This window comes from Neophocaena asiaeorientalis, unplaced genomic scaffold (genome assembly GCF_003031525.2).
Source record: "Neophocaena asiaeorientalis asiaeorientalis breed wild unplaced genomic scaffold, Neophocaena_asiaeorientalis_V1.1 scaffold124, whole genome shotgun sequence".
Lineage (NCBI taxonomy): Eukaryota > Metazoa > Chordata > Mammalia > Artiodactyla > Phocoenidae > Neophocaena > Neophocaena asiaeorientalis.
The window spans coordinates 454,941-477,631 of NW_020174135.1; the positions used below are offsets into that span (position 1 = coordinate 454,941).

At 58.1% G+C, this 22,691-nt stretch overlaps 1 protein-coding gene across 3 annotated transcripts in view; it reads right to left on the minus strand.

Annotated features, from left to right (window-relative positions):
* Positions 1-512: 512 nt before the first annotated feature.
* CTDP1 (CTD phosphatase subunit 1) overlaps positions 513-22,691 on the minus strand; it is a 40,734-nt gene continuing 18,555 nt past the window's right edge. For all 3 annotated transcript variants that reach the window (XM_024754828.1, XM_024754829.1, XM_024754827.1), the window contains exons 11-13: positions 17,191-17,353; positions 8,625-8,809; positions 513-1,248 (exon numbers count right to left, since the gene is read on the minus strand). In XM_024754828.1, the coding sequence (XP_024610596.1) occupies positions 1,107-1,248; positions 8,625-8,809; positions 17,191-17,353 (490 nt within the window). In that variant the 3' untranslated portion in view covers positions 513-1,106. The remainder of the gene's footprint in view (positions 1,249-8,624; positions 8,810-17,190; positions 17,354-22,691) is intronic.

The following is a 22,691-nucleotide window of genomic DNA, read 5'->3' on the forward strand; positions in this document are numbered from 1 at the left end:
CGCTCTCAGAGGAGGCACGAAGGCAAGTTCACCAGCGTTACCGCCCAGGGGTCTCAGGTCAGCAGTACTGGGTGGGGTCTTCCTGGGGTTGCCCGAGCACACGGGGCCTGTGGGTGAGACCCGAGACCCCAGGGGTGGGACCACGCGTGGCCATGCTGTCTGGCTGACACACCGAATACGGTGTTTCACACCCTGTCAGCACTGAGCTCCCAGGTCAGAATCGCCTCTGGTTTCCTTGGGTGTCTTGGGTCAAATTATCATAAATCTAGTGATTAGAAACAACACCGGTCCTTGGCATTCCTAAAGCTTTGGTGCAGTAAGGGACAGACTAACAGCCACGGACCGGCTTGAGAGGGTCATCTGCTTTTCTGTTTCAGCGTCCAAGGGCCCGGTCATTCACCCAGGAATCGGCCCCGTGAGTGCCCTGGAGGGGAGCGGGACAGGGCAGCTCACCCACGCACGTGGCGCGAGAGCTGGATCCCGTGACGAGGGAACGGGGCAGAGCAGAAGGCTTACAAAAGGGACTTTTATTAAAGGAAAGAAAAATCTGTTTGGTGGGTCACGTATGAAATAGATATACAAAACTTTACATGCCCGCGAGGGCAGGGCCCTTTGTCCCGGCGCCCGCGGGAGCTGCAAGGCCCTGGGGGCAGCTGGGGGCCCCAGGCCTGTCCTCGTCACACGCCGATGCACGGCCTCGCTTGAAACCTGTGCATGTTCTGGTAGCTTCGGTCGTGAAAAAGCAGGAGGATGCTGGGCTGCTGCCGCCTCACCCCTCTGTCTGGTCGGACGCCCAGCCTTCACCCTAAGCAATGTGCTGCCTAGCTAAAGGAAAAACACCTCCCCACACCCCCCGTCTTCCTGATAAAAAGCCGCCAACTCCAGTCCCGCTGTGCGGCTCTGCTGGGCTCACCCAGGATCTTTGGCATGGCCGCGTTCCCTGCCCCGCTGTCCTTAACAAGTAGGCTTTCTTGTAGTGAAACTTCTAAAAACACCTCTTTCTGCAAAACAGTGTGTTTCTGCAGGTGGAGCTCTGCAAACAGACATGTCCCTCTGGAGGAGGAGCAGCTCCCAGGACGGAGGCAAGTCGAGTGCACGCCCCGCGGTCACATGAGGTCGCCAAGCTCGGCCTCCAGCGCGGCCGCCATCTCGTCCGCCTCCGAGCTGCCCCCCTCCTCGTCCTCGCAGCTGGACGCTCCGCTGGACTCGCTGGCTGCGTCCTCTTCGTTCAGCTTCCTCTTGTGGCCCCTGCAAGGGAAGCACACGCACCGTGAGATGCTCGTGGCGCACACGCTCCCCGGCCCCTCGGCCGCCAGCCCCCATGCTTCCGGAACAGCCCTGACAGCACAGGCTGGGCACCAAGGCAGCCTCCGTCTCCGGCAGGTAACGAAATACCCAGGATGTGTGAGGGCGGGAGAGGGAGGGGCCCGGAGCAAACTCGGTGGCTACGGCTGGAGCTGGACAAGCCGCTGGGAAGGGAGGCGGGGACAGCCGCCAGCAGACGGGTGTATGTTTTACATTCAGGTCTATGAAATCTATTTTGAGTTAACCGCTGAGTACATTTCTGACCGTGGGCTACGATTAATTATTCTGCATTTGGACATCAACAGTTTACAGCTGTTGTCGCACCATTTATCGAAAAGTTATGTAGGAATATATATACGCCCCCCCCCCAACAACTACTATGGTTTGGGGAAACCTTCTGAAGGGAAGAAACCCCCCCAAAAGATTTACCTCTTAGAGACACAAAAGGCATCAAGCAGTCACAGACACACACGAGACTGGGAAAATGACGTGCAAGACTGTGATGTCTATAACCTAAGACCTGTAACACACACAGAAATTTCTACAACAGACAAGGAATAACCTAGTCGTGAGAAACACTCCTCAAACAGAAAAGGGCCAACGAACACTGAAAAAGATACTACGACGTAATCTGAAAAGCGAATCAAGGTGCCTGTCAGGAAGCACATTCAGCCCCCAGACTGGCAGAAGTCAGAGGAGAGGGACCCCGGCCCCGGAGGGAGCACGTGACCCGAAGGGGAAGCGCGCGCTTACTGCGACCCAGTGCCGCCCCTGCCCAGCCGCTGCGGCCTGGTTCGGCAGCACTCGCGGCTGGAAGGGAAAGTAAACCCGAAAGAAACCCCTCCTCTCGGGTCCCGGCGGCACCGGGAGGAGGTCGGTGCAGGAAGGGGGCGCGATGGGAAGCGACCCGGCGGCTGGGAGGGCGCCAGGGTCTGGACAAGAGGACGGAGCCGTGTGGACCCTGTGATGTGCTTTCAGGACAAACACCGACCAAGGTGGCTGCTCGAGCACAGCCACGGCTGGGACACGGCGCCCGGGCCTCGCCAACTCGAGCCAAATCTGAGCAGACATGCGGCCCGAGGGTCCAGCCCCTCAGACACACTGCAGGGTTAACTCTGGATTTGCGAGAGATGGTGGAACCGAAGACGGTGTTAAGCGTAAAGCGTAAATAATCTGAGGCGCTCTCACGATTCCCCTTCGCTGAGTGAACACAACAGATAAACTTAGAAACGACGTGTAGATGGAACCGTTTAGAGGGACTGCTTTCTCCTAACCCCACCGACACCCACGCTCCACGGGGCAGGGCCCAGCACCGCCTCCCAGGGACACAGCCGGGCGGTCACGTGTGTGTGTGCGCGTGTAGTGGTAACACACGCGAGAGCAGAGCAGAGTCAGCCCCCAGGCCTGAGTTGTGCTCAGCTGCGGGTGGCGGGCAGAGGGGGCTGAACCCCACCTTCCAGGCCCCCACTTGTGGCTGCACCGCCGGCGGTGCTGAGAGCACGTGCGGACGTGGTCTGTCCTCGAGGCTCCTCCCCGACCGCCCTCCACCTCCGGCGTGTTCCGCCTCCTGGGTGTCCCCGGGGCGGGTGCCGCTCGTGCTGTAAAGCAGATCCCCGTCTTCCGGTCACGGAGGGGACGAGCTTCCAGGAAGTACCAAATCCAAGGGCAAAGAGTAGGTGTTCCCGTGACTGGTGAGGAAGCCCCCAGGTCCAGGAAGGGCCGGGCCCTCTGCCTGTGTACAGAGACCCTCACGCACCCCGAGCGGCTGCAACAAGGAAGCCGAGGCTGAGTCAGTGGACGGCGCCCGGCTGCGTCGGCCGGGGTTGGTGCTCTCCTGCGGCGACGGCTCCACAGGTGGCACGGGGGGCCTGGGAGGGACCCCGGGGCACGAGAAGTGCAGGCCCCTAGGAGGCTGATCCCGGGGCGTCCTGTTGATAAAACCTCCTGCACTGCCCTTGGAGACCCCGCTGCAGGGCAGCCTTTTGGGACAGAACGGGCTGCACAGGGTGTCCCCCCCACCCCCCAGGGCGACGCCAGCTAACAGCTAGGCAGGACCCCACGGCTGTCGCAGCCTCTGTGCAGAGAGACAAATGTCGACTGTGCTGAGCCCGGCTGGTCCTGCGGGAGAGACCCTGGGACCTCGGTGTCCGCTCGTGCGGCCGTGTCCGGGGGCCTGGGGACCAGGGTCGGGGGCCACAGCGGCAGTGCCTTGTGCTGGGAAGAGCAAAACCTTCAGTCTCGGTTAAACAATGTTTGGAGTATTCCTATATCCAACACGGTTGAGTTTTAGTAATTAAAGATCACCTCAAAGACTGGACACAGCTGCAAATCATGGTTAATAAATGCCTAAAATTGATACCAGCTTCCTTTCCTCTCAGCAGAGCCTGCAATAATTGTATTCTGTTTTCACAACCAACAGCACAGTCCCCTAGAGAAACGCTAACAGATTTAATTTGGGGAAAATTTAAGGCTCAAGAATCAGCTCAGATTCAACGGGGAATAAAGCAAGAACGTGAACAGGAACATAAATCACGTATGTACGTTTCCTCCCTCACGTCCCAGCCTCTGAGCTCTTTGCTGTAAAGAGGCACGTGGACCCGCACCTGAAGTCTGCTGTTTAATAAGATACACAATTATGGCAAATAAACACACATTATTATTTCATACCGGTGTCTAACCGACAAGATCAAACAATCCATAATGCATTTATTTTTCAAATTGCTGGTTACAACCAGCTTGCTATTTTTGGCAGAAAGAAAAAGAACAGAGCAGCACGGCAGGTGGTAAGGTCACTATTTTACCTAACAAAAGCTGTTTCAGGTGTGTGTGTGCATGTGTCCACGTGCCCGCAGGGGAGCACCTGCCCTGGGGTGTGGAAGGCCGTCCGGACCCCGAGGCAGAGAGGATGCGCGTGGGCTCCTGCTTGCCCTGTCCGGTCACGACGGCGGAGGCTCTGCTGCTTCTTCAAAGAGGTGCACGCGTAGGTCACTGTAACACAACACCGGGCTCCAGGGCGTGTGCTCAGGTCAGGGCCACAGGGCGAGAGGGCACTTTCCAAGGAAAAATCGTACGGGCCACACCTGTTCAACTGTTTCTGAAAAGCCTGAGAACTCAGGTGACGTCACCTATTTTGAGACAAAGTCTTCTGACCCCTGTCCTGGTCTTGGCTTCCTGCATCTTTGGCGTGGAGCGTGCAGATGGGGACCTCTGAGCTGGGCTCTAGGTGTAGAAGTGTGGACGCTTTGGATTTTCCCATAGTAGCGTTTTTACTTGAAAAACAGGTCCTGAGCTCCCGGGATGTGTCAGATGACGTTCCCCGTCACATTTGGGAAGGTGCCAGTCATTACGTCCCCGGCAGTCCTGCCACGTGCGCGCCGAGGGCCTGGCGGTGCCGTCTGAGACGCTGTCCCCAGAACCCTTCGGCAGTTCTCAGTCTCCGCGGCTCTGGGAACGTATCCCGTCTGTTCCTCTGATACACGGTCGCCCTCTCGGGCAGCTTCTCTGGCCTCTTCTGTCTTGTCTGTGGATCATTCTTCTGTCTCTCTGATGTCTCGTGATTCTTTTTGCTGGAAACTGGACGTTTTAGTTACTGCGTTGCAGCCACTCCGGGCCCTGGTCTCCCTCCCCCCAGGGCGGGGCTGTTCTGGGGAAGCTGCTGCACCGGCACCAGCCCCGCCCCCCCCCAACAGCGCAACGTCTCTGGGGTCCAGCCTTGGGCGCGGGCTCAGCGCAGGGAGAGAGAAAGGCACACACAACTAAAACAGCGCCGCTTTTTATCCACCACACTGCAGGGCCCAGAAGCCGTCACGAAGCACCGTGGCAGGGAGCGTGGGGGACAGCCAGCCCCCTCACCATCAGCACGACCCTCCACGGTCGGAGGGCAACTCAAAGCGGCTACCAGGTCAAGAGTGCGAAGGCCTTCCGACCTCGGCGATCCTGCCTTCAGAAACCGACTGTGTGTGATGAGCTTACGCACGCAAAGGGCTGGGGCCCAGGGTGTCACCACGGTGCTGTCGGCTACGGCAGGTTAAACATCACAAATCGACACACGAATCGACAGGAAGCCATGTGTCCACGCGACAGAAGGGCAGCTCCTGGGCCACAGCCTGGGGAATTTACAACCTGAGCCAAGCACCTCGGTCCCAGGGCCACCAGCCGGCAGCGCAGACAGAAGGTGTCCGACGGCAAGGCAGCGACAGGGTGGAGGTGGAGGGCTGGCTGCGAAGCGGCCTTCGGGCTCCACCGCGGCAGCAGAGCTGTCTGCTCTCTGGTCACAAACACCGGGCCCACGTCTCCTCCATCTTTAGAAATGACCAACGTCCCCAGCGTAGTAAAGACAGCCTTGCCTAGGTGACCACCCAGCACTGAGAACAGCTCTCACGCGTGAGGGCCTCTGCACAACTTCGCGCCGTCTGTCTACACGTTCGGCCGGGACCCCGGCCACCGCACCCCTGCGGAGAAGGGGAGGCGGCAGAGGACCGGGCGGTGGGAGCCCGGGACTCGGGTCAGGAGCTTCGCCTTTAGAAGTGGAGTGACGCCCCTGACTAGTTCACCACGGGACCAGGCGGGATGGGGAAGGTGCTGAGACTAAACTCTCTGGCACTTAGAAAACGGGCTTCGGGGACAGAGAGCCGGCTTCCGCTGGCCAAGCCGACCGCCCACGACACGAAACCCCAGGCCGAGTCTCCACGTCGCACGTCTCCTGCGAGTGGTGGGGCCAGGGCGGCCCACGACCTGCCTCAAGGAGAGGAAGTGACCCTCCAGCTGCCGTGTGTAAAACGGGCATCTGACGTGTGTTCATTTGAAAGAAGAGTGGATCGGTTCTCAGTGGACAAGCCCAAACCCCACCCCCGTCCTTCCATCAGAAGTCACCTTCAAGTTCCAGTGACATTAAGATCCCGTAGAAGAGCCTGGCCACTCAGGCCGGCGGGACATGCTGCCAACCGCTCGGGAGAAGCCAGGCTGCGACCCAGGGCGCAAGGCGCCAGTGCTCGCGGCAAAGGCCGTGGACCGAAATGTCCCGCAGGCAAGAAACAAACCCCCCACACATGCCTGACTTAATTTCAAGTAAAAACGCTACTATGGGAAAATCCAAAGCATCCACACCTAGAGCCCACTGACAAGAATAAAACACGCGCGAAAACTACATTCGCCAACTTCTGGGCAGAGAAAGGGATGAGCTCCCAAGCCCGATCACGGTGCCTCAGCCCCGAGGCAGGGCAGACTCGACGTCGGGTACAGGGAGACGCCGAGCGGCGGAGGGGCAGGCGGGGGTGGGAACAGGGTCTCTGGCCACCCGGGGGGAGGAGGCATCCGGGTGGACCCCGGGCTCTGGCCTCATCTCAGATTCCCACAGCGCTGAGGTCAAGGCCCACGGCACGGTGTGAAACAGCAGCTGCAGTGAGGGTGGTGAGGAGACCCGGGCCGGGGCGAAGGGGGGGCTCCCGATGACCGCCCGCCCCACGCCCACCCCACGCTGGCCCAGCGCGGACCACAGCCCCGGCCCCGGCGCTGGACTCCCTGGCACCGTGCAGGGCTGAGAGGAGCCGTGGTGGACGCAGGCCACACGCCTCTGGCCCCGATGGCAGCACCGAACCACCGCAGGCAAGGCTTTCTCCGCGTGGCCCGGAGCTACTTCACGTGTGGGCAGATGACTCCGTGGAGACAAAGGAGGCCGCAGGCCCCAGGACTCCGGCCCGTCCTTCCCAGTCTTAGAGAAAAGGCTCTGTCTTCCTCTTCACTTGGCACAGAAAACAGAATCAGGCAGGCGGAGCAGCCCAGCAGCAGTGGAACCGGGGCTCTGGGAGCGCACTCCTCAGAGGGGCCCCAGCTCCCCACGTCCCTCGAGAGCCCCACGGGGCCCTCACGCGGAGCTGAGGACGCAGCTGGGTCAAACAACTGTGTAAGGCAGGGGTCCCCAACCCCTGGGCCTTGGACTGGTCCGTGGCCTGTTAGGAACCGGGCCGCACGGCAGGAGGGGAGCGGCGGGCGAGCGAAGCTCCATCTCTGTTTACAGCAGCCCCCGTCGCTCGCATCACTGTCAGATCAGCGGCGACATTAGATTCTCAAGGGGGATGAACGCTGCGGGGAACTGCACACGCGAGGGGTCCTGGCTGCACTCTCCTTGTGAGCGTCTAATGCCTGATGATCTGGGGTGGAGCTGAGGTGGGGACGCTGGGACCCACTGGGGAGCGGCTGCAGGTACAGATCCTCATTAGCGGGGAGGTTTGGCTGCCCGGAGACCGTAATAAATCAGTGGCTCGCAGACTCATATCAAAACCCTTTCCGTGCGTGGCAAGTGACCGCAAGCTCAGGGCTCCCGCTGATTCTGCACTGTGGGAAACTGTATACTTATTTCATCCCACGTTACAATGTAACAACAGAAACAGAGAATCACCCCGGAAGAAACCACCCCTCCCCTACCACAGGTTTGATCCCTGGCTGGGGAACTAAGATGCCACATGCTGCGAGGTACGGCAGAAACAAAACATCCATCCGTACGTATGTACATACGGAGACGTAAGTAAAGGAAAATACAATAAAAGGGAAAAGGAAGCACAGTCGTGCCGTCCTGCCTGACTCAGCGTCAGCACGTACAGTCCTAACAAGCCGAGTGACCCCGAGAGCAGACACTGGTGTTGGCAGCTGCCCTCGGCCCACGCCCTGCACACGCGTGAGGTCACGCGGGGTCCAGTTCTCACCACGACCTGCCTCTGAACGCGCGAAACCCTGGGGCTGCGAGCACACCGCGCAGCTGGACACAGAGCGTGGGGCCGCCGTCGGTGGACAGCACGCTGCTCCCAGCCGCGTCCCGTCCTGGGTCCACACACAGCAGCCCTCTAGACACGAGCGGGGACTCAGGGAGAGGAGCCCCACCGCAGGCTCCTGGGCCGCTGCGACCACACCTGGGCACGAACCACCACCTACAACAGACACTGCACTCTATGAAGGGGAAGAGTTACATCTGCCCAAATGGTAACTGAATCGTAAAAAACGATAAAAATCGAGGGCACCACGAACGTAATATTCTAAACAACCTGTAACGTGCTTTGTATGTTTCAGAAACAGGACAGTGACCTTTGCCCTCTCAGGACCACCCAGACCGACGTCTTTAGGTCTCTTACCCCCTTCACTATTGCCTTGAAAATGATACCCACACACCATGGTCCGTAACAACACTGGGAAGATACAACAGAATAACAACAGTGCCCTGATCAACACGGAAGGTGTCTGGCGCTTGGAAGGTGTCTGGCACTCGCGGGGCAGCGCACAGGCCCCCCCTCACCTGGGCAACCCCCCCGCAAAAAAAACCCCCTCCCCTGGGCCCCAGGCCGTCTGCTGCATTCCTCTCGGTGGGTGGCGCTGACCTGAGCGTGGGCCCCCTCGGGGTCCCCAGGGCCTCGGGCTGCCCGGGCCTCGGTCCCCGCTGCTGGTCCTCCCGATCTCCTGGCTTCTTCTTCTCGCTGTCACTGTCATCGCTGCCCTCTCCCAGGATGTCATCCACCTAACGAAGGGCCAAGAGTCAGCACAAGATCACCTTTCTGAAGAATCCACGCAACGGCCCCTCCCTCGGGAGTGACAACACCGCAGATTTCTGCACGGGCCCCGCTTCCCGTGACTAAGCACGCAGGACACCCCGTAAAGCTCCAACACGGGGCCTGCCGCGAGACGGATGCTTACAACCAGCACCGAGGAGCGTGGACAAGGCCCACGGGGTGCACGACGGGAGGCAGAGGTGGCCTGGGCTGTCCCTCCTCCGCACCCACCTCGCCGGGTCCTGGGACCCACACGGCCGCGTGTGGGGTGCCTGCCCGTCTGTCTTCTCTGACAGACCTCAGGCTTAACTGTTCACAGACACGGCAAGGGAGGGGGGTTGGGGGGCAGGGGGCAGGGCCCCGACGACACCTGACGCCCACGACGGCGGACGGGGCGCTGGAAAGGGGAAGGCAGCGGTGAGAGGAGGCTGGGCCCATGTTTCCTGAACACGGACCCGCCAGCACCTTTTCCAGGAAGGAGCAGAGACCCCGTGTCCTGTCAGCTAGCATAACTGCGTTCTTATGGCCTCAGAGCGGGGTCATTACTTAACAAGTTTGATCTGTGAAGCTGCTTCACGTGTGCGAAGCGACAAGAGGTTTACTCGCCGGGCTCTGCCCCCGTGAGCTCCCAGCCAGAGCTCCCAAACCCCCGGAGTCTCCTGGACGAGGGAGCACCTTTGCTCTAATGAGGCGACCGTGGTGGACTCTGGGGTGGGGCCGGTCACCCAGAAGCACCAGCGGATGAGCGGCCTGGACCTTACCACCCCACCCCGCCCCCAGGGAGCCTCCCTAGAACCCCCTAGGCACAGGGCTCGGGGGCTTCTGGCCGGGACCCTCCCGACCTCACCCGTGTGCCCTTCACCCGCCGCCAGTCAGGCCTCGACCGCGTGCCCCATTCCGCGTTTCCCAAGTTCTCAGCCGCCCCGGCAGGGGCGTGGGAACCGACAGGCGGCCGGCTGGCCAGAAGGACGCGTGACAACCCGGGACCCCCCATTTACGACTGCGTCTGGCATCGGGGAGTCCCGTGGGCCGTGCGCGTCCTGTGCTTCTCGACTGCTGGCTGCGGCTGCGGGTGAAGGTCTCAGGGCGAAGCCAGGTGGGCACTGCCACACCCCCGGTCAACCAAGCAAGAGCGACTGTACACCAAACGCTCAGGGAACGACCCCCTGCGGCTCCAGCACAGCGCGGCTGGAACCCAGCTAACAGCCAGCACTCGAGGGCCGCGCGGCTTATGCGAGACAGAGGGCGGCCAGCGGGGGGGACGAGGGCTGCGCCCATGCGGGCTCTTGGGCTTTTGGAACTTTAAACTACGGGGCGGGATGGCTACTTTATCAAGCTCAGAAAACACGCCAAGGAAGGAAGGCTGTTAGGTGGACTTCACTCATGGGAACTCTGACTTCTTCCAGCAGACCACCCACTTCTAACTGAGCCCTGAGTCAGGGAGGCTCCCGTGGGGCCCAGAACCCAGGATGACCAGGGGATGCCCCCTCGGCACCCCTCCCACGCCCGCAGCACCCTCCTGGGTGTGCGCCCTGCACACCCGCTGCTCCCCGTGGCTCTACTGGGCCCGCTTCCCTGTGAGTCGTGGACTCCCAGTGCGTGGCAGGGACACCCCGGGGAAGGCACCGCAAACGGGACAGAACGGGTTCCAACCCTCTGATTAAATTCGAGGGCGGGGGGGGGAACACCCACTCTACAGAGCAGCGACCACCAGCCACACCCTGAGCGCTCAGGCCAAGGCTGACGTCTTTGAACCACTGTATCCAATTTCAAGTCTATCAACAAGCAGTCTAGGGAGTTACAATGCGCAGGGACCTCACAAGTTAAAATACGGAAACATTTTAATTGACAGTTAAAGTGTTGGCTTTATCGTCAGGGGTCACAAGATCTTCACACGTAATATATCCTCTCGGGTTAAACTAAAGGCACCTAACAAAAAGCATCTAATTGTATTAATTCTAACAGGTTACTGGCACTTACACTTCACCGGTATATTTAGATGGCTGTACTTCATTTTGATAAGCAAACCTCCTCTTGTCAAATTTTGCTCTGAAAATACTTCAGGTCTTTAACTCTGCATCCCATCTTTGCAGGGGAAAAGAAAGAACTAAAAGAAGCCAATCATTTAAAATCTGCCCGAAGCACGCAATCCCAGCAGCGCAGAGACTGCGGGGCGACCCCAGCCTGGGCCGCGTGCCGGGCCCCCCACGATGGGCTCGCGGCTCGGTGGCATTAGCACCAGGCCTGGCGGACAGCACGGGCTCATCCCGCAGGAGGTCTGGTCTCATTTAACCCTGCTTGGTGTGCTCCCGCCGGCTTCCCTCACATAAAGTTCTGTACGAGGACAACTTTGCACTTCCTGAAAAACAGGGATCTGTAATGAACCATTTACTTCGTAAATGTTGTTTTAAAAATGCTCGTGTAAATATTTTAAAATCTTAATTAAGGGAAAATCTAAAAGCAAGTATGTGAAGAGAAATACAAAATTCACTTTTTCCTCAAGTACTGAAATCTCTCAAAGGGCAAGCACGAATGACATCAAATGCTCTTGGGAATGTTTCCATCCATCGACTTGGAAGATGCAAGTCATGAAGACTTAGTAAAACTCATCTCAGTTTCTGACCCGTGGAAGCGAGGCAGACGAGAGAGAAACAGAAGAAATGGAAACAGCAAGTCCAGGCCAAGAACGGCCAGAGGGGACACGGCCTCTTCCCAGCCCTGGTCCCAGCACTTTCTTCTCACCATTCTGTTACTTTGCCTGCAGAGGGAGGGAACCTGATGCGGCGAGGGCCGCGCGCAGTGCATGAGTGAGCTACTCTAAGCGACTAAGAGCACTGCCTGTGAAGAGGACACACCTCCGAGGACCGCGTGCGTGAATTCTAAGCTCTGGTCTCAGGCAACGTGCTTCCGGTGAGGTAGAAATGATACCACCTGAAGGGTCTTTAGACCGACACCAACGTACTTCTCTCTTGGCCAGAAAAACAAACGTCCTGGTCATTCCCCTTAATATGCTGCATTCTCACGAAATAAAACCGAAAGCACTACTGGGCCTATTGAACTTAACTTTCTCTGATGAGCTCCTGTGGAAAAGGACCAGAAGGCAGCCGTGCACACACCCATGTGGTCGACCCTCGTCTAGACTCCACGCTTCAGGGGGACGCCACCAGAGTCCGCTGTCCCCTCGGCAGCAGCGGAGGGGACACGCTCCTGGGACCCACAGAGCCCTGCGTTCCGCAGGAAGCGCCCCGGTGGCCGGGCCCGACGGTCCCCGCGCGCTTGGCACCCACCTGCCCCCCACGGGCCGGCCCAGCAGAGGCTACGGAACAGGCCCTCTGGGAAGTGAGAGCCAGGCCAGGACGTGCCTCTACCTCACCGTCGGCACTACCGTGCTGTTTCCACGCGTGCGTTATCTTCAATCTCAAGTGTTTCTCCTGAAGCCCAACGTGCGGTACCTCAAAACACTGGAGTCCATGACAGCGACTGTGGGGCTGCCCACCTCCTGACACCCAGATGGCACGGCACGGTGGTAAGACACGCTGACTTTGGGAGCCTGTTCCCCACACTGACCCTGACGGCCCGCCCGGGAGCGCCCGCCCTGCCTCAGGCTCGGGTACAGTCCCGGGAAGAGAACCGACCTCACACGGGTGTCGAGGCTGACCGGGCTGCACAGAAACAGGACCACAGGGCGAGCCCAGCCAAGCAAAAGGACCGAAGACAAAAGGAGGAGACGATTCAGGTGGTTGTGAAAACAAACCATTAAACCTCTGCTCCTAAATCACGCAGTAAGATCACCCAGTACCCGAGAAACGCGTGCTCTGGCCTCGCATCAGCTCAGCTTAGCCCACACGCGGGGGGAGGAGGGCAAGCGGGCGTCAACCCCGACCCCCAACCCGTGACCATCTGAGTCCCGCTGGGCCGGCCTTTCCCACAGCCTGCTTCCATCCCAGGGGAGAAGGAGCCTGGATGTCGTGACCACCTTTGAAGAAATTCCACAACTGGCCAAACTAGTCTATGCCATCAAAGGCACTAAATTGAAGTCTTCCGCCAAATCTGAGGTTTTCAGCCATTATCTCCCCAAGTATTTTTTGTGCACCGATCTCTCCCTCTTATCAGCTCAGACGACACAAACATTCAACTTCTGATTTGACCCCGGTGTCCCTGAGACTCTGACCCCCCTGCCCGGTCTGCTTTCCTTGTTCCTCAGGGTGATTCCTATAACCCTGTCTTCAAGTTCACTTAATCTTTCCTCGACACTCCCGTCACCAGGGGTCCTCCTGGTGAATTTCAGGGCATCTGCCTGAGTGTGTGTCCAGTCCCGATGTTTCCGTGCGGTTCTTCTTCGTGGTCTGCACTCTCTTCAAGGCTGTGCCTCTCCCAATGGCCACGGCCACGGCCACGCCCGCTGCTGTAGTGCTGGTCTGATGACCCCAACGCCTGGGCTATCCGGGTAGGCGCCTGCTGTCACTCTCTTGGGAGTCGCCCGTTCCTGTGTTCGCGTGTTGAGTAACTGTTAAATCGTGTGCTGGACATCCTATCATGTCCTGGCAGAAGCTCTGGAGAACAGGGTTTCGTGTTTTAGCAAGTGACCAGCCCAGTCAGGCTAAGATGGAAAGTTCTGTCCTGCCGGCCGTGGACTGCAACGTGAGTTTCACGCCTCTGCAGTCCTGTCCGCCCCACACCCAGCACGACCGGGATCGACTTCTAACAAACAGTCGAAGACAAAAAAAGTGGGAGGAGCCGAAACAGAGCCGGAAGCCAAGGCAGCGCACGGGACACGCGCACACCGGCACACGCGGGCCACCGCAGAGCGAGAGTAGCGCAGGAAGGTGGCGGAGGAGGGAGGTGTGCCGTGCGCTCAGAGCGCCCGCAGGCATGAGATGCAGCCGCGTCAAGCGCGCCGGAGGAAGAGTCCAACCCTGCACTGGCCGGGGGGCGCGGCACACGGGCGCCATCCACACGCGCCCGCATCTGCTCCCCCGACGCGTGCGCCACCTGTGCATCGTGCGAACTGCGCACCTGCAGCTGAGCAGATGCCGCACGGCGGGCGCCGTGAGAACTTTCCACGCTTTTCTTGTGCGTCTGCTGGTAACAGAAACACGTGCTGACGGAACTGATCACCGGCAAAAACATGCTGTGAGAAGACGCCACCGACTCTGGGAAAGGACAGCTTTACGGCAACCACGCAGAATGCAAGGCCACCTCGATCCGAAGAATCACAAATGTGCTGACGGCCCCGACTTTCGAACACAAACGCAAAACGCTGCTGGAGCGTGCCTGCTCCAGCCTCCCAACTCCCTGACGCTGGCTCTTCAAGTAGCTTCTGGGATCAGCTGGCTTCTTCTCAATGTTTTGAAGCTCGTGGAAAATGTTCCTATCTTATTCAGAACATAATCCTCACAAGACAGCGTCTGCCGCCAGCACAGAGCGGACCCACCGTCAGGGGCGGGATGAGCAACTCTGCAGATCTCCCTGGGGAAACAGCCCCGTGACACGCGCAGCAGAACGGACCATGGTAGTGAGGGCAGCAGGCCGAAACTGCCACCCACGTGTGCAACGGTGGCCTCTCGGGGTCAAGGGACCACCTTCGGGCACGCTGGTTACTGCGTATCAAAGGCTTTAACCCACCAGATAGCAGACCTGCGCCTGAGGTCTCGATTTCTCCAGTGAAACGTGTTAATGTCCACAGGTGGGAAATGAGACAGGATTTCCTCGCTGTGCTGACGGATGGTGCTCGCTGGTCCAAACGGACAAAGCGTGCCCTCAAACTATCAAATAGAGTCAACAATCTCCTCCTTGACAGAGGCTGCCGCGGAGCTGAAAGGGAACCGCTGCCCAAAGTCCGCACGCGGGCTGCGCGCGCAGAGGCCACGCCCTTACCGCTTCCGCCCGAACCACGGCAGACGGGGAGCTGCTGAGCCTCTACTCAGCAAACAGCTTTTTCACGTGAACCAAGATACACAAATACAACCATCTGGCATCAACAAGACGAAGACAGCGGTGATCACACCAGACGTGCGTATACTTTTGCCTCTTTGAAAAAAGCAACGAGGAGGTTCTGCTCAGATTCTGGGTCTGCAAAGATGCTCATCTGAAATGCCAGCCTGCGCGTGGCGTGTGACAAGGACAGCGGCAGTCCTAGTCAGTTTAGGTGCAGGCTGCGAGTACAGAACACCTTGGTGCTGGTGAGATGTGCCTTCTGGCGAGAGGAGCTGACCCTGGAAATGAAGGGTTCCGGGCGGCTGGGGGCTGGGAGAGGCGTCTGTGCTTGGGACGCCCTGGCTGTGGAGCGCCCAGACATGGTGCTCAAAGCGTAGAGCAGACAAGCACCTGTCGCTGCCAATCCGGGGCCATCTGAAGAGCCCCCTCTGGTGGAGTAAACTACAACTACAACAGGCTCAGAGCCACACCGCCCAGATGAGCACACAGCACCCTCTTCAGTAGTCCTGCTCCCCTGAACTTTAAGGAGAGGGAACACCTCTCTCTGGCCTCAGCCGCCTTCGTGCGACCCTGGGGACCACAGCCTGGCCGTCTCTGGGCAGAGCTGCAGGTGGTGGACAGGGTCTCTGCCCAGCTCTGTCCGGCCTCAAATCCTAAAGCCCCACACGGCCCCCGCCCTGCCACGCAGGGAAGATGGAGAGCCGGGCGCCCGCTCCCCTGGTCATCTGGCGCCCGGCACTGACCGAGCAGTCTCTCTGGGGCCCAGACGTCACCGGGAATCGAGCAGGACCCCCTGAGCACCGCTGGACACCAACCCCTGGTTCCCTCATTTATAAAACGACAGTCATGTTTGCTGGAATCCCAAGTCCAGGATTTCTCTCTCCTTCAAAACCTTTCTTCCCGAAGAACCAAAACGAAGGTTTTAAGGCTAATTTTCATTTCTGAAAGAAAAGCCAGGTTTCAGAGTGATGGGAAGTGTATTTAACACTGTGATTTCATGTTAAGATTTCGACACCCTTTGATGTGCAACAAACGAGTAGCAAAACCGTCGCCACTGCTCGACAAACTGAACCGTGTCTGCAGGTGGCCAGCAGCGAAGCCGCCCCGTCCACCTGGGAGGACTGGGGCGAGGGGGTGGGCAGGAGGAGAGAAGTGAGTGTCCAGCTGTCCCCTGCCAACCCCCAGCAGGGAGCGTCCCTCACGTAGAACAAGGAACATCCCTGATCAAGAAGACAGGCTCACGGCTAAAAAAATTCTTCTAGGAGAAAACATTTTTATGAACAAACCCCAGCAGTGTACTGGCTAAATGCTCAAAAAGGCAGAAAACGAACGGCAAACAGAGAAATTCGGCACATCTCAAAGCAGGTTTAAGCGTCACGGGATAAATTATCATCTGAAGATGATCGTCTGAGTTGCTGGTAGGATTCCATACTGAACGTAACATTCTTCTGCTACCGCTGGAAGGAAGCTGAAATGCATCTCTGTCCTCAGGGCTCTCCCTGGCATGCGCGATGGTCCGAGGACGACTTCTGTCTGCACAGTACGAGTGGCTGAGTGGCTGCGGGAGCTGTCTGTCTCTAAGACGCAGATCCGAGGGCCGGAGGAGTGTCGGTCCTGATCTGGGCCCAGCTCTGTTTAGTGGGATGTGAGGTGTGGTGTCCACAACGGTGCCTGCGTAGAACAGCAGCCCCGGAGCCATGCTGCCCAAGGCACCTTCCACAGGCTGGGGCCTTCTCTGAGGGGCCTGACCTAGGATGGACGAGGCACAGGCCCTGGGGCAGGCGCGGGACACAGGGCGAGAGGGACAAAGGGCAGGCTTACAGGCGCTCCCACTGCTTCCCTCGTGGGCCAGAGACAAACAGCTGACTTGCAAAATTATCTACAGTTTAGTTTTGTTCTGGTCCTAAGGAGAATCCCCTCTGTATTTAATCTTCACTTCAAAAGGGATTCTGGGTCCTATTATCATTATTCCCACAATTAAGCATTTGGAAGAAAAACACCACTTCTACCCACATTGCCTGAAACCTGTCAGTGGTGAAACAGCCAATTCCCAGTCACGACCTGGGTGTGTTTCAAAACCTACGTGCAACCTGAGAGGGCAGAGGGTGTCTCGACCTGGGTCCTGAGGACGCGGGGGCCGCCCGGGCACTGAAGGCTGCTTGGTGGCTCCCCTGGAGCCCACCCACTCGACGCCAGGAGCCCCCTTATTAACGACAACGCCAGACACCGCCGTGGGCCCCAGGGTGGAAGGGGGAGGTCAGGCCCGTCGGTGCAGAAACCTGCCTTCTATGTTGCCAATACACCAACTGGTCACTTCCTGCTGTCGTCACCTCCTCTCCCACACGTCCCTGGAGACCAGAAGGCCAGGTGAGGCCACACGCGAGGCGTGTGCTGCGGCCGGGCCGGGGCTCACCTCTTTATCCATACTCTCTAAGTCCTCCTTACACAGCGTGTACAGTGGCATGGTCTCCGACATGCTGGGCTGCCGCTTCCTTCTAGAAGGACCAGGCTGCTCTCCATCCTGATTGGCTGGCAAGTCTTCACCAAACATCTGCTGGTGATGTGGCTGGACCGCTCTGAAAGGAATTTCACAGGCCCCGTATGAGGAAAGTTGGTCTGAAGTCACCTTTCCAGCCCTGAATCAGATTCCCGATTCTCGGGATAGGTAAAGACACAGACACAGACACAGACACACACACACACACACACACACACACACACACAATATCTCAGCTGTGGAAACACACGCTGTCTCGTGGACGGTACCTACTCAGGCTTGATATGGGTTTGTTTATGAAACCAAATCCCTGAGTCCAGCCAGGCTGTGGGCCGGTCAGGCTCACCCTTCTTCGGGCTAAAAGTGAACACTTAGCTCCTCCCATCAACAAACCGCACTGTCCGAGCATCCAGCTGGCGGGACTCATTTGAGAACAAAGGGCAAAGGTGCAGAGAGACGGTGAACACTTGCTCAGAAACCAGCCGCAGTGCTATTTATGCTCTAAGTAAGATCAAGCAGCTGTAAGACTGCGAGAAACCAACCATTTCTGTATCGTCCGGGCTACAAAGTAGAGATAACGTGATAGACAATTTAAGACACAGAGTGCCCTGGGTCGTAGTGAAAGTCCGTCCATCCACAGAGGACAGGAACATGCAGGGTCATGTGTGTGGCTTTATTAAACTATTAAACATCAACACTGCATGAGGAACCAACCTTCTGTTCCCAGAACGCTTCTGTCCTGGAGCCGAGCCCCAGGCTGGCGTGACAGTGACTGTCCTCTGAGCTACCCTCTCCATTCCACCTGGAACAGACAGACCCCAGAGCACCCCTGTCCCCCGCACACGCTCTCCTCCCGTGTCAGTGCCCGTGACGGCCTCAGAACTTAAGGGGCTTCGTGAAGCAGGCGGCCGTGCCTTCCTCTGGAGCTGGCTGTGGGCACCTCACGGCCACCAGGAAACTGAAGACGACGTAGCAAAACCTTGTTACTCTGAAGAAAAGTGATGGTAATAATAAGTCTGAATCACAAAACTGAAAGGAAGCAACTGTACTGGGCTAACCACATACTACCTGATGTGGTTAAGATCTCTGACCCAGAAACATGAAGGACCATCTAGAAACCGCTGACCCCTGCTTCTTCCGAAGTCAGACTCTGTCCCCAGCCTCTCGACGGCCCGCCCGCCTTGCCCGCCTCCACGTATCCATGCGGCTTAAGAGCTTCCTGTCCTGTCTTCTGACCTGGGCATCAGGCTGCACTTCAGCCCACATCCACTTACCGTCACCCCACCACCCAGAGCTCCTCTTACGAATATGGAAAACGGCAGAAGTACCTTTTTACTAGCACAGCCTCCCTTCAGACCCAGAACGGGGAAGGTGAGAACACGTGCACCCCCTACGGAAGGCTCATGGGCCCAGGGCCCAACCGGTCCTCAAGGCAGTGGGGTGTGGGCTCAGCCTGAGCTGCACGCAAGCACCTGAAAAGGCAGGATGTTCTTCCACGTGGAAGATGCTGAAAATCGGCCACCACGCTGGGGGCTCCTGAGAACCCCCTCAGGGCAGCCGCAAGATCCTCCCTCTTCTAGAGACACACCGGGCGAGGCCAGAACTCCCTCCGGCGTCCCCACCGGATGGCAGGTCACACCAGGTGGACCAGGAGGCAGGTGGGAACCCCGTCTTCCGCTAAGCCAGAGAGATTTGCAGAAATGCAAGCAGATTCCCTGTGGCTTCTGAATCGGCTCCGCACGCACGGCCCGAGCCCCAGGCCCCACGGTGGCTCCTCTGGCGCTTCCCGCTGCTCATCCCGGGAACCGGCAGCTGGACACGCCCACGGGCAGGCCCGGCTCACGGGCAGCCGCAGCCACCAGCACGGACTGGACAGCAACCCCGCCCGCTGCCTCCCCTCGCCCCACCGCGCGGGGGCGTCACGGAGCCAGCGGCAGAGTCGCTGGCAGAGCAGAGGTTTCTCACTGGCAGGAAGCTCCTGATCAGTTTCCTTTCTATGGGTCATGCTTCCGCTGTCAAGTGTGTGGACTCTGCCTGGTCCGAGATCCTAGTTCTACATTTTCTAAGCAGGTCCGTGACGCGCTGCAGTGTCAGTGGAGCCCACCCTCCTGCGAAAACCGGGAGGCGTCAGACTGTCGTGGACCCCGCGCCAAGGCTGCCCGGCAGTAACAGTGACCCCCAGGCCGGCGTCAGCGGAGGCCGAGTGGGACCCTGGACTTTTTTTGCCCCTGCCCGGCAGGGGTGAGGAGGTGTCTTATAAGTTCTGCTGCGGGAGCACGGCCTGCGAAAGCCAGCTAAACAGAAGGTTTCAGCAAGGTCCAGACTCTCAGAAAGAGACCTGTCTCCAGGTTTCAACTGAAAACCACCTGTCACACCAAGAGCCAGGAAGATCTCCAACTGACTGAAAAAAGACCATCAGGAGATGTCAACTGAGGTGACAGAAATGACAGAACTGTCTGACAAAGATTCCAAAGTATCCTCAAGAAAAAGAAATGCTTCAATAAGCAATTACAAGCACGCTTGAAATAAACGAAAGAAACAAAGAGCCTCAGGAACGAAATAGAAGATAAAGAGAAGAACCAAATGGAAATTTTCGAAGTGAAAACAAATGAAAACATGCATTAGGTGGGCTCAGTATCCGACGGAGGGGACAGAGGGAAGGAAATCTGAATCTGAAGACACCCGAGAAAGTACTCCATGTAAACGACAGGAAACAGACTGAAGAGGAAAAACGCACACAGCCTCAGGCCCACGTGACAACAGTGAGAGCCCACGATCATGTCACTGCTGGTGCCCCAGAAGGAGAGGAGAAACACGCAGAGCTGAAAAAGCACTTGAAGAATAATGGCTGGAAACAATGCCCCAAATTTGGCAAAAACGACGTGAAACTTTCAGATTCGAGACTCTTAAGTGAATCCGCAACAGGATAAACGCCCACATCCATGTTAAGACACATCACCATCAAATCTGCAATTCAAGACAAGGAAAAAAAACCTTGAGAGCAGTGAGAGAAATGCTACTCCAGTTACAAGGGAAATACGACTCAAGTAACACGCCAAAGAAGAAAAACTGCGTGAGCTTGAGGTCAACACAGAGAAAGCGATGCAGAAATTCAACAGCCATTCACGGTGAAACACAGGGAAGACAGGAGGAATCCAAGGAGGAGCAGCTACAGAAACTCGCAGCCGACACCACGTGTGACGGTGAGAGGCTCAACGTTTCCCCCCTCAGACTAGGAAAAAGGCAAAAATGCCCACCAACCACTGGAAGAGACAGAGAACCCAAGAACGGACCCACAGGAATACGGTCCCCTGAGTCCAACAAAGGTGCAGAACAAGCCCATGGAGGAAAGAGGGCCTTGCCCACAAACGGCCCCACCCTCAAACCTCTCATGTTAGGCCAAAACTCACTCGAAACAGATCACGGACTTAAATACAATACATGAAACTACCAGGATCCAGGCCAGGCAGGGCCCACAGACCTGACACCGAAGCATGACTCACGGAAAGACAACCAGTCAGAGAACCTCCCCCAAACAGGAAACGTCTGTTCTGCCAACGACTCTGTTAAGAGGGTGGAAGGCATCCCCACAGCACGAGAAGCTTCCACAAGGCTCGCAACGGACGCAGGACAAGGACCCGAGACACCCTAAGGGCCTCGAATGCACGGGCAGGCGACGGGACATCTCGCTGAGGAGACTCCACAGGGGCAAAGGGCCGAGAGAAAGGGTGAGCATGAAACCACATGTCCCACACCCTCAGGGAGGCTCAAATGGAAACGGGGGCACCAGATGCAGAGAAACAGTGTCCCCCACCCGCTGGTGGGGACGTAAAAGGTACCACCACTGCAGAAAAAAACTGGACGGCTTCTTGTAAAACTAAACACGCTCACTGTACAACTCAGCAGTCCCACTCCTGGGCGCTGATTCAGGAGAAGCAGAGACGTACACAGACGTTTACAACAGCAGCGGCCGTATCAGTAACATTCCAGAGCTGGACACACCCCAGATGACCTTCGGCAGGTGAACGCCACAGAAGCCGCGGTACCTCTTTCCACGAAACACTCCTCAGCAGCGGACACGGCCGCATCGGGGCAGAATCTCCAGGGAACTGTGCGGAGTGGAGCTGCACACCGTGTGATTCCACTTACTCCGTCTTTTTGGGATGACGGGAGTACAGGGACAGAGGCAGACCAGTGGTGGCCGGGTTAGGCTTGGGGGTGGGGCTGGGAGGGCTGGAGATGGGCCGGGGGTGCCCTGGTGGGGCTGGATGCTACGTCTGGACCAGGCCAGTGCTGGCGTCCCGGCTCGAGACTGGCTGCACCCTACGGCCAGTTCTGTGAGATGACGCCAATGGGGGAAGCGGGTTAACGGTCCCTGGGATCTCTGTTATTTCTGACAACTGCCTGGGAGCCTACGATTGTCTCAGAATAAAACCTTTACTGAAGAAAACAAAACGTTCACAACTTATAGCCCACGACAAACCAAGGGTAAATGAAAAGGAATTCGGAATTGCAGAGGCTGTCCGTGCAGGGAGATACGTTTCAGTGCATGAGGTCGGGAAGCCCGGGGCCACTCGCGGCCCGCTGTCTCCGTGAGGGGTGCTGCCCCCCAACCCTGCACCTCTCACCCTCAGACACACCCGGGGTCGTCGCCTGTGGGAGGCCCAGTTTGGGCCTCACCGGAGAGAGAGGGCGGCCGTGCGCCTTGAGACCGATCAAGGAGGAAGGAGAGGGAGGGGCCGGTCCTTCCGGGCGGGACACAAATCCCAACAAATCTTTGGCAAAGTAACAAACAACTGCCCCCATTTATTAAAGTCAAGGACACCCACGACCTTTAACCTAGTGACCCGCTCTGGAAGTAACTCCACGGGCGTACAGGCAGCACTGAGATCACAGTGCACCTTCTCAAGTAATTAAATGTCACGTTGTCGGAAGAAAATCAGAGCTTAGTCAGCGACGATGCTTCTAGAACAAAATAATCCACCAACCGATAGCCCAACTGAAACTGGCCTAAACCCCGGGCGTCTGTCTACATCTGGAGCCCAGCCGCAGGGTCAACTGACACCCCGCTGGCCTCCAGGGGCCCCTCGTCCACATCCACTCTGCTGGCGTCACCCGGGCTCACGTCGGCCCCTGCGGCCTGTTGCCGAGGCCAGAGGGTAGGGAATCGGGCGAGTCCCTCCCTGCCCACTGTATCGAGCACTCTGGTGGAGCCACGCGGTCAGCGCAGGCCTGCCGGGCCACCAGAGCAGGAGAAATCCACCGCCACACGGGAGCCGCTAACAGCAAAAGTGGCTCTCGGGATGGGCTCGGGGCTCCGGAAAGGAGGGGACCCGGAAGCAAGACCCCGTGTGTTCAGCAGAGGCACAAGCGTTTCAAAGCAGTGGCCACTCCTCAAAAACGAAGCAAAGCTTCAG